At 39.1% G+C, this 12,889-nt stretch overlaps 1 protein-coding gene across 10 annotated transcripts in view; it reads left to right on the plus strand.

Annotated features, from left to right (window-relative positions):
• Positions 1 to 12,889, plus strand: part of tead1b (TEA domain family member 1b) — a 171,036-nt gene that overhangs the window by 136,251 nt on the left and 21,896 nt on the right. For all 10 annotated transcript variants that reach the window (XM_039750034.1, XM_039750027.1, XM_039750056.1 and 7 more), the window contains 3 exons: positions 1,580 to 1,626; positions 7,053 to 7,114; positions 8,727 to 8,851. In XM_039750034.1, the coding sequence (XP_039605968.1) occupies positions 1,580 to 1,626; positions 7,053 to 7,114; positions 8,727 to 8,851 (234 nt within the window). The remainder of the gene's footprint in view (positions 1 to 1,579; positions 1,627 to 7,052; positions 7,115 to 8,726; positions 8,852 to 12,889) is intronic.

The raw sequence follows: 12,889 nt of genomic DNA on the forward strand, positions 1-12,889 counted from the left end.
TGAATTATATATATAGATACTCAACATGGGTTCGATAAGAATGGTTGTGTTTCACTAATATGCACGAATTCAGTGAGGAAGCAACAAAAGCATACAATAAGAGGAATTGTATATGATAATTTATCTTGATTTTCAGAAGGGTTAAAGTACCACATTAAAGGTTAGTTATCAGTCTGAAAGAAGTGGGAATTCAGAGTACAGTCCATAGGTGGGTACAAAATTGCCTCAAATGCAGGACGAAAGGGGTGTAATGCTGAGGGGAACTTTTTCAGAATTTGGTAATGTTAACATTGGTTTCCCTCAGGTATTCGTGCTAGGGCCTCTGTTATTTTAATGTACATAAATAATATGGACAAGAATATAATCAGTAGGATAGTTAAGTTTGAGCCATGGACACATGGAATAAATTACCAAGTAGTGCGGTTACAAGCAGACCTTTAGGGACCTTGATGTTATTTTGAAGAGTCTAGGTGAATAGGATGACCAAGCTTGTTGGGCTGAATGGCCTGTTCTTGTTACAGTTTTTCTAATGTTTCTAAAATGTCTGGATCCTTCCCACTCTTGTCCACCACCTAATTTGCATTTCACCCAATACTCATCCTTGGCTTACCTACACAGGTCACCCAGGTATATGGCGCTTGCCAATGAGCACTACTCCCACCACTCCAGACTTGCTACCAGAGATATGTTTTAGATTCAAACTTGGCAGAAACTTCTTGAAAAATTATGTCTATAACCTGAACATGCCATGGAGTGGGTGAAGTAGGAGGTAGAGATGGAAAGGCTGGAAACACAAACTAAGGAGAGGAAATTTAAACCAGTTTAAATAACACTACAATTGATTGTTTTTATTATTATTAAATGTCATTATTTATCACTATATCAAATCATTAATATTTATTTAGTTACCCATTTTTTTCCATTTATACTGTAGCATTGTTCTTTAACTGTCTTTCACTTGTCCTAGGGAACATTATTTCGTGCCACTTTATGCTGCAATACCGTGCATGGATAGCATGACAATAAAGTCATTCAACTTGATTCTAAACTATCACCCTCTGAAATTTTGCTAAAGAATGACTTAAAGAAACACTTAAGTGTTATAAGTGCTATAATTCAAGAGAGAGAACATTTTTTAAAGACATTAGAAAGTCAAAGGAAATTGACTATTCTGAGGTATTTGGGGGGAAACATTGAGTAAATAAGTCTTATGTTGGGGGGAAAAAATTGTTTCTGTGTGAGACAATGTCATTTAAATAATGGTCTCAATTATGTATCCTTGAGCACTGAACTATGACCTCAAAATACAAATGGTAACTTTTTTTTATCATATTTGAAACAGTTTATTCATATGGGGACTGTTTCTTAAAAATATCTATGTTTACTTAGTCCAAAACTTTTTGAGCACAACAGAGCCTAAGGCGGCATAAGATACATTTGATTTGACTTTACATTCAGCACTGGTCAGATATAACTTGAAAACAGATTCCTATATTATTTTATTAAACGTACACTATGAAACTGCCTAAATTGGATTTGTTTTATTTTTTGTTAACTTTGCTTTTCCCTCCCCCCAAAGTTTTGGCCTGGCATGATATCAACAGGACAACCTGGATCCTCACAAGAGTATGTACTTTTAACTATTATCTTGTCGTTATCTGATAAACATTGTCATATTGTTGACTTTACCTTTTTTTAAAAAACTGTATTCATTCAATTGAGCACATCTTATTTACTTTACTGGACTGATTTTAAACCAGTATCAAATACAGAAAAATAAAGTACCTTTAGCAGCTATCTTCATTTGTAATATATTTAAAATCATAGTGAATGAGGCTATCATAAAAATGTTGCTTGTAAGACAGTATTAATGTACAGCAAACTTTTCTCCCATTATAAACATCTTGCCCTATCTATATACTATTTTCATAACCTTTAATGACAACCTTTCCCATTTAAAAAATCTAAAATTGTGAAACAGCCATCAAATGTTTTTTCTTTATTTATAAATCATATCCTGATATCTGAAATTAACTTTTATTTAGTTACCAATTTTTCATTTTTGTATTTCTTATAAAGCTGCAATATGTATAATTGTTACATAACTAAATTGGAATATTTAATTAACATCAAAACTTTTAATTGAGGTCAAGGACTTATCCAATTGTTTTATTGTATTTAGTTAAAGAAACACTTTTTTTTACCTTTTAGAAGGATTACATAACAAACAGCCATGTTACTTATGTTTTCATTTTCCCATTGTATGGCAGGCTGACATCACTTTTGTGATGTGTTGCGGATTGACATTTTGTAGGCCATTCTATAATTTTAATATACATGTAAGTTTCATGTGTGGAAAAAGAAAGCACAACCTTACATTTATCAAATACCTAAATTAGAATCCAGGTGCAAATGATTAGAACATCATTTGGGATGAGCTCAGAAGAACCTATCTTATTTGAACCTCAGACATTTACTTTGGTTTGCTATTGAATTTTTTGTTATCACTATGCCTAGGGTTAAAGAGCTCTCGGAGGCCTTCAGAAAGGTTATAGATGATTATGAATCTGGACGGGATTTTAAAAGATCTCCAAACTATTTGGAGATCAACCATTTCACGATCCGGAAGATCATGCACTTGTAGAGCAGATTTCAAATAACTGCTCTCTTGTCCAGGCCTGGCCACCCAAGCAAGTTCAGCCTGAGAACCGAAAACAAGATGCACAGGACCAACAGGTAGTTCTTCAGGAGGAAAACTTTGTTGTCCAGAAAGAACATCAAAGCAAGAGTGATTTTTGCCGTTGAACATGTAGGCGAAGTCCAGAATATCTAGAACAATGTGTTCTAGACAAATGGGGTAAAGAGTTACTTGGCCACCACACCAGAAGACATGGTTGACAAAAACCAAAGGCCGCATTTAACCAGAAGAATCTGACTCCAATTGTAAAGCATGGTGGTGGAAATGTTATGATTCAGGACTGCTTTGCAGTATCGGGGCTTGGGCACCTCACCATCATAGCACCCGCTATGAATTCTTCAGTGTGTCAGTGGGTGATTGTGGATAACTTGAGAAGATTGGAAATGACTCTAAAAATACCAGTAAATATATGGCTGAAAAAGAAGATATGGTGGGCTCTGTAGTTGCCAAGTCAAAGCCTGGAACTGAATTCCATCGAGATGCTGTGAAAGGATTTGAAACAGGCTGTGCATGGAAGACTGGAAAAATCTTTTTCCCAGTTGATTTCAGAGATTGATTGACAGTTATAGGAAACACCTTGAGGTTTTTGCCAAAAAAGGCAATACTAGCTATCTTATGTTAAACAATGCCGACTCCCTTCCCAGAGCTTTGATTCCCGATGCCTGCGAGTCGTCTATGACCCATCTTCTCCTGCCCAGGACTCCATCAGTGGTTCATGGGCGCTGGACACCAAATTTAATTTCTCCATTTCAAGACAGCATTTCTTTTCCTCGGTCTGCAATCGAGTAGTAAACACTGCTAATCTCCGCAGGCTCACCCGTGCTCATACTGCAACAGGCTCTTCTACTTCTTTCAAGGCTGCTCTCCTGAACGTGAGATCAGTGTCTAATAAAACTTTTATTCTGCAAGACTTTATTACATCAAATAATCTGGATTTCTTCTTCATCACTGAGACTTGGATTGTAAAAGGTGACTCCTCATGTTTCACTGACTTGGTTCCATCAGGTTATTCATTTTTAAACTCTCCTCGTTTGACTTGTTGTGGTGCATTGCCACTGTTTTTAAAAGTATGTTCTTGTGTCGGAGCCTTACAAGGGGTCCATTTAGAAGCTTTGAACTTCAACTTTTCGAAGTGTGCAGCTCCCCTTCTCTGCTGTTTGCCGTAGTTTATAGACCTTCTGTAATTAATAATACTTTCATTTCTGAATTCTCTGATCTCCCGGTTGATATCACCCTCTCCCGTGATAAAATATTTATTGTTGGTGATTTCAACATTCACGTTTGTTGTAAATCGAAACCTTTGGTCAATGACTTTATATCACTATTAGGCTCTTTTGATTTTATACAACATATTAATACGCCAACTCACTCTCTCGGTCACACCCTTGATCTTGTTCTTACTTGTGATATTTCAGTGAATAATATTAATTTATGTGATGTTTCTTTCACTGATCACTTTTCTATAATGATGGATCTGAATATTACTGTTGATGTCCCGACTAATAGCTGTCCCCCACGCTGCTCGCACTTTTTAAATTCTTTTATTATATCAGATTTTAAAGCTATTTTCTCTAGTCTTTATATGCATGACCAAAATAATGATATTGATGATTCTGTCGTAAAATTTAATTCCTCCTGTAAAACAGTTTTAGACGCAATTGCTTCGCCCAAGATACGCAGTAATAAGGTAAGACCTGCTCCCTGGCTAAATGAAACTACGCGATCACTGCGCCGTGCCGCGCCTGTCGAACTGCTAAACGGCGTTGGAAAAAAGATGGACTGACTATCTCTAAACAGATTTTCAGGACTTTTCAATTTCCAGGCTGAAGTTAAGAAATTGAAACAAGACTTCTTTGCCGATTTAGTATCCCGTCATTCAAAGAATCCTAGGGTTTTATTTAATTCAATTAATGCGGCCATTCACTCTCATTCTGTGATGGGATTAAATAGCACTGTTCATTCATGTGAGTAGTTTCTATCATTCTTTGTCAGCAAAATTGATACTATCCACTGTGGCATTGTTCAAACTGAATATAAACTTCCTACTGTTAATCATGACATTGTTCTAGATTCCTTTGATCAAGTCTCACTTTCAGTGCTTAAAAAGAACAATTGACACCCTTAAACCAGCTTCCAGCCCCCTCGATATTGTACCGTCTCTTAGTGGAAGCCTTTGATGTGCTGGACCCATCCTTACTAGCGATTATAAATTATTCTATTAGTTCGGGGGTTGTGCCTTCATTTTTTAAACATGCTGCAGTCCATTCCCATCTAAAAAAGGCAGAATTAGATCCTGGAGTTTTAGCCAATTTTCGTCCAATTTCCCAACTGCCATTTCTGACTAAAATTCTAAAAAGAATTATTTATAATCAATTGGTCAATCACCTTAACTCCAATAATTTATTTGAGATCTACCAATCTGGTTTTAGGCGTTATCATGGTGTTGAAACGGCACTCCTGAAAGTGTTCAACGACATCTCTCTTATTACTAACTCAGGTGACACGGCAGTCCTTGTCCTCCTTGACCTGCCGCTGCCTTTGACACCATTGACCATGAAATATTGCTGATGCAGCTCTTAACTGGTTCAGGTCATATTTAACTGGTAGACACTTTTCATTGACTTTAAATTCCTCTTTTTCATCTACTGCTCCTCTTAAATATGGTGTTCCTCAGGGATCTATTTTGGGTCCTATTTTATTCTCTATATACCTTCACCCTATTGGAGCGATTTTTAGGAAATTTAACATTTCTTTTCACTGCTATGCTGATGATACTCAGGTTTATATTCCCATCTGCAACAAATCAACTCCACAACTGTCTGTCTGAACTAAGATCCTGGATGGCTAATAGTTTTCTTGATCTAAATCAAAATAAAATGGAGGTGCTTATAGTGGGTCCATCAGCTAAAACCCAAATTGGTCTTGGACTTCTCGGCTCTTTCTCTGTTTTTTCCAAACCTCAAGTCCGCAATCTTGGTGTTATCTTTGATAGTAACCTCTCTTTTGAGAAACAAGTAAATTCTGTAGTCAAGAGTTGCTTTTTCCAACTTGGTCTGTTAGGTAAGATAAAGCCTTTTTTATCTCCTAAATATCTTGAGAAAGCTACTCATGCTTTTATTTTTTCTCGCCTCGATTACTGCAACTCGCTGTATTCTGGGATTAACAAATCTCTGATTCACAGGTTACAGCTGGTCCAAAATGCTGCCGCTCGCTTTCTGGTTGGGGCAAGAAAGTATGACTCTGTTTCTCCTATTTTAGCTTCTTTACACTGGCTGCCTGTCAGTTTTCGAATTGATTTTAAAATCTTGCTGCTAGTTTTTAAATCTTTACATGGGCTTGCTCATGCCTATTTATCTGAATTGTGTGTTTACACCAGCCATCCAGAGTGCTTAGATCTTCTTTTCAGTTGTCTCTGGTTGTCCCTCGTACCAAGTGTAAAACCAAAGGGGACAGGGCCTTTGCAGCTGCTGCCCCTCGCCTGTGGAACTGTTTACCTCAACATATAAAGGAGTCATCTACAATTGAACTGTTCAAAACAAGATTAAAGACTTGTTTCTATTCACTTGCATTCCGTGACCTTCAGTAATACTGATGGATTCCTCTTTGTGATTATATAACATTATTTCTATTTATTATGTATCTTATTTTATGTTCATATATGTTATTACTATTTATGTTTTATTGTCTTTTTTGTTTTTGTTTTTTCTTTTATTCCATTATTGTAAAGCACTTTGGCCGCAGCATTACTATGTTGTTTTAAATGTGTTATATAAATAAATTGACATTGACATTATTTGAGGCATTGGCACTTTTTCTGTGGAAAAAGTGCATCTGTTTATTTTTCAATAAATAAATTATCCTAAAGTAGATTTTCTTTTTTTTTTTTTTACTTTCATTCACACTAGCTTTATCTTATGATCTTGTAAATGATAATCAAATCTTGATATTTCCACATACGTGTAACAAAGAAAAAACATTTAATGGGGTGTATTCACTTTTTCACATGACTGTCTGCAACATTTGAAACAGACTAAGGTTTAATGATTTACTTCAATATATGAATGCCAACGATGAACAAGTGATTATTTCATTGTACATCATAATATACTGTAAATATGGTACGATAATATTTCAAATAGCGTACTATTTTCTAATCTATATATGGTACAGTAATACTGTATATAAAACATTAGAGTACTGTTTTTATAATCTTAAGTAAGCATTTTTAATTTTATAAATCATCATTAAATTTGGTTAGTTCAGCTTTGTACTCATTCTTTACAATAATATGCTTATTTAGTTGTTACTCTTTAATTCTAAAATTGTTAATTATGTTTGTGTTTGGTTTGTATAGTATTAAGCCATTTGCTCAGCAAACATATCCAGTTCAGCCAGAAGTGACAACATCTCTTTCAGGTGAGTTTTGAGTATGTATAGGCTTTGTAAGTATTTTATGTATTCAGTCATTTTTCTTCTACCAAATGTAGCTGTTGTTATAAAATATGTTATTGCTTTGTTTGAGAAAATGGATCAGGCAAAAGTATTTTGGTTGTATGAATATTAGTTCTTGTATTATCATGTTCATAATTTAGTAATATGAGAGACTCGCCTCAGTTTTGGGTAGGACATGAAGGTGGCTGGGCCAAATACCAATGTCCAACAACAGATCAAAATTAATTTGAACCATTATGTGAAAATTCAGGGAAATGATTGCCAGGAATGACAATACTTAAATTTTCTATTACAAAGTAAGAGTAGTACATAAAATCTTAAGAGCTTGCTAGCATATCTGCGAAGTCTACTGTAGGTTTTTTTGTCATTTTTTTTCCCCTTCTGTTAAAACAGCAACATTAAGCTTTTGTTATTTATTTTCAAATTGATGACCCGTTTGAATTTTTAGGATTAATTAAAACATTTAAAGGCTCTCCTGTTCCCATAAAGCCATTGCAGCTCTGCTTTACATTTTTATTTTTCTGTTTTTTATTAGTTGGAATACAGTAGTTCTTGCTAATACAATATATTTCTTATTCAGAAATTTCATAGTATTGTTTTGCCTTCCTGTGTTAAAGCTTCAAAATGCTACTTTTGGGCATGAGTTGAATCAGTACAGTAAATTTCTTCCTTTAACATTTTAGTAAGCTACCCTTTGATAACCATCACAGGTATAATTAATACCAGTTTAGTTCTTACCTGCCCTGTTATATGCATCAGACTAATTAACAAGGGGAAAAATTAAACAATCTAATTAAAAAGATCAGAAGAAATTAATAGACTTTGTCAACTGGTGTGCACTAAATGCATTCTTTTGGTTTATTAAAAGTAGTAAAATTCATAGTTTTGGTAATGGCAAAGATTGGAAAGAAAGGCAAAGAGATGAAAACAAACCTGGAATATGTTATCTAAGCTATTGAGATTTGCCTTAAAGTTGGAAATTTTTTCAGAACAAAAAAATGTAGAAATTATGTTGTCTGATGGCCAATGTAGCCTTTCTGTACTTTAAGTTACATGATTAAAGTATAATAGATATTTCAGTTAACCTTTGAACTGACAAAAAGTTCCCGCTTAGTGCTAAGTAGAAATCCAATGGTCAGGTTTAAAACTACAGCCTTTTGTTTTCTGTTTAATTTGCTGACCAATCTGCTTGACTGAAAAAAATGTTTCTACACTTGTATTATTTGTGTTTTGTCACTTTCTGTTCCCGAAAACTATATTTATTTCTTAATTAAACTGAACTATGTAAAATTTAGCAGGATTTGTTGAGACTTCCTTGAACATGCAAGAAGTGAAGAACAAGAAACCACATACAGTAGACTAGATACCCACAACTTTAGTATAAGCCCTTTTAGAGATACTAATTAGATCGATAGCATTGGATCTTAACTGGTTATTTCTGGTAATTTAATTTTAAATACAGAAGATTTTTTTTATTTCTAAATTGTTTAACTGTCCTTCAAAACTGTTTTCTGCATTCTAGTCTAAAGACAACTTCACAACTAATAATTGCTTTCTTATTTAAAATAAAAAACAGGTTATGAATCTGCAACAGCACCAGCACCATCTGTTCCTGCATGGCAAGGTCGTTCAATTGGGACAACAAAACTTAGACTGGTGGAATTTTCTGCATTCCTTGAGCAACAGAGAGATCCTGATTCGGTATAAGAGTTTATTTTATTTTTCACTTGGTATTCTTTTTAAAAAGTGCTTTAAGTATGGATAAAGTTAAGCATCAATAAGCTACCTAAATGCCTAGCACTGCAAGAAGCATGTCTCAGTACTGGACCATGTCTACCGTTATGTGAAAAAGACAAAGCAGAAATGTGCAGATGAAGATTTTTCATCTTACTGTTCTAGTTTTAATATTAGGACAAAGTTACTTTGACTTCAGACATGTTTAATATATAGTTTTGTAATATACCAGGTCCATTTTCTTTCAGTTCTAATTTTAATCATATGTAGTTTTGTATTACGTTTTATTTTTAATTAGATTTAAACAAAAAAGTTTTATTACATTAAAATGTTACTATAATGAAAAAATGACACTATAAGAAAAAGGTACACTCTAGTTTGTTTACTCTGATGCAAAGATAATCTCTCCACTTCTGTTTTTCTTGCTCTTCACACTATGTAACAATGCAAAATGTAGTTGGATAGTGCAGGGAAAATACTTAAATTACATTTGCTTTAAAGAAATCTCTTAAGTAAAACGTACTGTGTTTTCACAAAACTTTCTCAAAAAGCCCAGTGCACTGAATGCTACTTATAAATGCCTGTACTATAAAATTATGTTTTGTGTATTATTCTCTAATTATAATTTAGAAACTGAGGAAAGGGGAAAACACAGTGCAAAGGTTAATCTGAATGGCTGTACTTAATGCCATCTTTGCTTTTTAATTAGGTTTACACATTACTGTGCTAATCTGTGAGAGAGAAAAAAATATATATATTATCAAGTTGGTCTTTAGTTTTTTTTATTGAAATACTTGTTTTGTGAACTGGATTTTTGTAATTTTATACTGTGAAAGTAGTACATTAGAAGTACACTAATCTATGAGCTTCGATTTTAGAGACAACTGAATTGAGTAAAAGTTGAAATTTCAAGCGTCTTGATCCTTTATTTATCCACTTGAGTCAGTATTTTGTACAAATTTAGAAAGGTAATTCTTTTATTATACAGTTACATCCATAAGTATTTTAAAAAGTGACACAATTTTCATAATTTTGGCTCTCTGTTTGAAATGAAACAATCATTATTTCCCAATGATTCTAGGAGCTATGTTGTCCGGGGCTTTATGCCCCTGGTTGGGCCACCCAAGGCAAACTGGTCCTAGGTGAGGGATGAGACAAAGAGTTGTTCAATAAACCTCCAATGATGAGCAAAAACTCTGGACAACGTTTTTCACTTGCCCGGACACTGGTCACTGGGGCCCCCCTCTGGAGCCAGGCCTGGAGGTGGGGCTCGATGGCGAGCACCTGGTGGCCGGGCCTGCACCCATGGGGCTCGCTCGGGCACAGCCCGAAGAGGTAATGTGGGTCGTCCTCCTCATGGGCTCACCATCTATGGGAGGGGCCAAGGAGGTTGGGTGCAGTGTGAGTTGGGTGGTGGCGGGCGGGACCTTGGCGGTCTGATCCTCGGCTACAGAAACTGGCTCTTGGGACGTGGAATGTCACCTCTCTGAAGGGGAAGGAGCCTGAGCTAGTGTGCGAGGTCGAGAGGTTCTGGCTAGATATAGTCGGACTCACCTCGACGCACAGCTTGGACTCTGGAACCAATCTCCTTGAGAGGGGCTGGACTCTCTACCACTCTGGAGTTGCCCCCGGTGAGAGGCGCTGAGCAGGTGTGGGCATACTTATTGCCCCCCGACTCGGAGCCTGTGCATTGGGGTTTACCCGGTTGATGAGAGGGTGGCCTCCCTTCGGGTGGGGGGGAAGGGTCCTGACTGTTGTTTGTGCGTATGCGCCGCACAGCAGTTTGGAGTATCCACCCTTTTGGAGTCTCTGGAGGGTGCTAGAGGTCATACCTTCTGGGGACTTCCTCGTTTTGCTGGGAGACTTCAATGCTCACGTGGGTAATGACATTGAGACCTGGAAGGCGTGATTGGGAGGAATGGCCCCCCCGATCTGAACCCGAGCGGTGTTTTGTTATTGGACTTCTGTGCTCGTCACGGATTGTCCATAACGAACACCATGTTCAAGCATAAGGGTGTTCATATGTGCACTTGGCACCAGGACACCCTAGGCCTCAGGTCGATCGACTTTGTGGTCGTTTAGCCGGACTTGGCCATATGTCTTGGACACTTTCGGGTGAAGAGAGGGGCGAGCTGTCAACTGATCACCACCTGGTGGTGAGTTGGCTTCGATGGTGGGGAAGATGCGGTCAGACCTGGTAGGCCCAAGCGTGTTGTGAGGGTCTGCTGGGAGCGGCTGGCAGAGTCCCCTGTCAGAAGTAGCTTCAACTCCCACCTCGGCAGAACTTCGACCACGTCCCGAGGGAGGTGGGGGACATTGAGTCCGAATGGGCCATGTTCCATGCCTCTATTGTTGTGGTGCCTGTCGTGGCGGCAGTCCCCGAACCCGTTGTTGGACACCGGCGGTGAGGGATGAGGTCGAGCTGAAGGAGGAGTCCTATAAGACCTTTTTGTCCTGTGGGTCTCTGGAGGCAGCTGATAGGTACCGGCAGGCCAAGCAGAATGCGGCTTTGGTGGCTGCTGAGGCAAAAACTCGGGCATGGGAGGAGTTCGGAGAAGCCATGGAGAACGACTTTCGGACGACTTCAAGGAGATTTCTGGTCCACCGTCCGGTGTCTCAGGAGGGGGAAGCAGTGCAGTGTCAACACCGTATATGGTGGGGATGGTGCGCTGCTGACCTGACTGGGCGTTGTGGGTCGGTGGAGGAGTACTTCGAAGACCTCCTCAATCCCACTAACATGCCTTCCAATGAGGAAGCAGAGCCTGGGGACTCTGAGGTGGGCTCTCCCATCTCTGGGACTGAAGTCACTGAGGTGGTCAAAAAACTCCTTGGTGGCAGGGCCCCGGGGTGGATGAGATACCGAGTTCCTTAAGGCTCTGGATGTTGTAGGACTGTCTTGGTTGACACGCCTCTGCAACATCGCATGGACATCGGGACAGTGCCTCTGGATTGGCAGACGGGGTGGTGGTCCCCTCTTTAAAAAGGGGGACCGGAGGGTGTGTTCCAACTATAGAGGGATCACACTCCTCAGCCTCCCTGGAAAAGTCTATTCGGGGGTTCTGGAGAGGAGGGTCCGTCGGATAGTCGAACCTCGGATTCAGGAGGAACAGTGTGGTTTTCGTCCTGGTCGCGAACAGTGGACCAGCTCTACACCCTTAGCAGAATCCTGAGGGTGCATGGGAGTTTGCCCAACCAGTCTACATGTGTTTTGTGGACTTGGAAAGGTGTTCGACCGTGTCCCTCGGGAATCCTGTGGGGTGCTCGGGAGTATGGGGTACTGGACCCCTGATAAGAGCTGTTCGGTCCTGTACAACCGGTGTCAGTGCTTGCTCCGCATTGCCGGCAGTAAGTCGAGCCCGTTTCCAGTGAGAGTTGGACTCTGCCAGGGCTGCCCTTTGTCACCGATTCTGTTCATAACTTTTATGGACAGAATTTCTAGGCGCAGCCAGGGTGTTGAAGGGGTCCGGTTTGGTGGACTCAGGATTGGGTCACTGCTTTTTGCAGATGATGTTGTCCTGTTTGCTTCATCAGGCAAAGATCTTCAGCTCTCTCTGGAACGGTTTGCAGCTGAGTGTGAAGCAGCTGGGATGAGAATCAGCACCTCCAAATCCGAGACCATGTTCCTCATCCGGAAAAGGGTGGAGTGCCCTCTCAGGGTTGGGGGAGAGATCCTGCCCCAAGTGGAGGAGTTCAAGTATCTCAGGGTCTTGTTCACGAGTGAGGGAAGAATGGACCGTGAGATCGACAGGCGGATCAGTGCGGCATCCACAGTGATGCGGGCTCTGCATTGGTCTGTCATGGTGAAAAAAGAGCTGAGCCGTAAGGCAAAGCTCTCAATTTACCAGTTGATCTACGTTCCTACCCTCGCCTATGGTCATGAGCTATGGGTAGTGACAGAAAGAACGAGATTGCGAATACAAGCGGCTGAAATGAGTTTCCTCAGCAGGGTGTCTGGGCTTTCCCTTAAAGATAGGGCGAGGAGCTCAGTCATCCGGGAGGGGCTCC

This window comes from Polypterus senegalus, chromosome 1 (genome assembly GCF_016835505.1).
Source record: "Polypterus senegalus isolate Bchr_013 chromosome 1, ASM1683550v1, whole genome shotgun sequence".
Lineage (NCBI taxonomy): Eukaryota > Metazoa > Chordata > Cladistia > Polypteriformes > Polypteridae > Polypterus > Polypterus senegalus.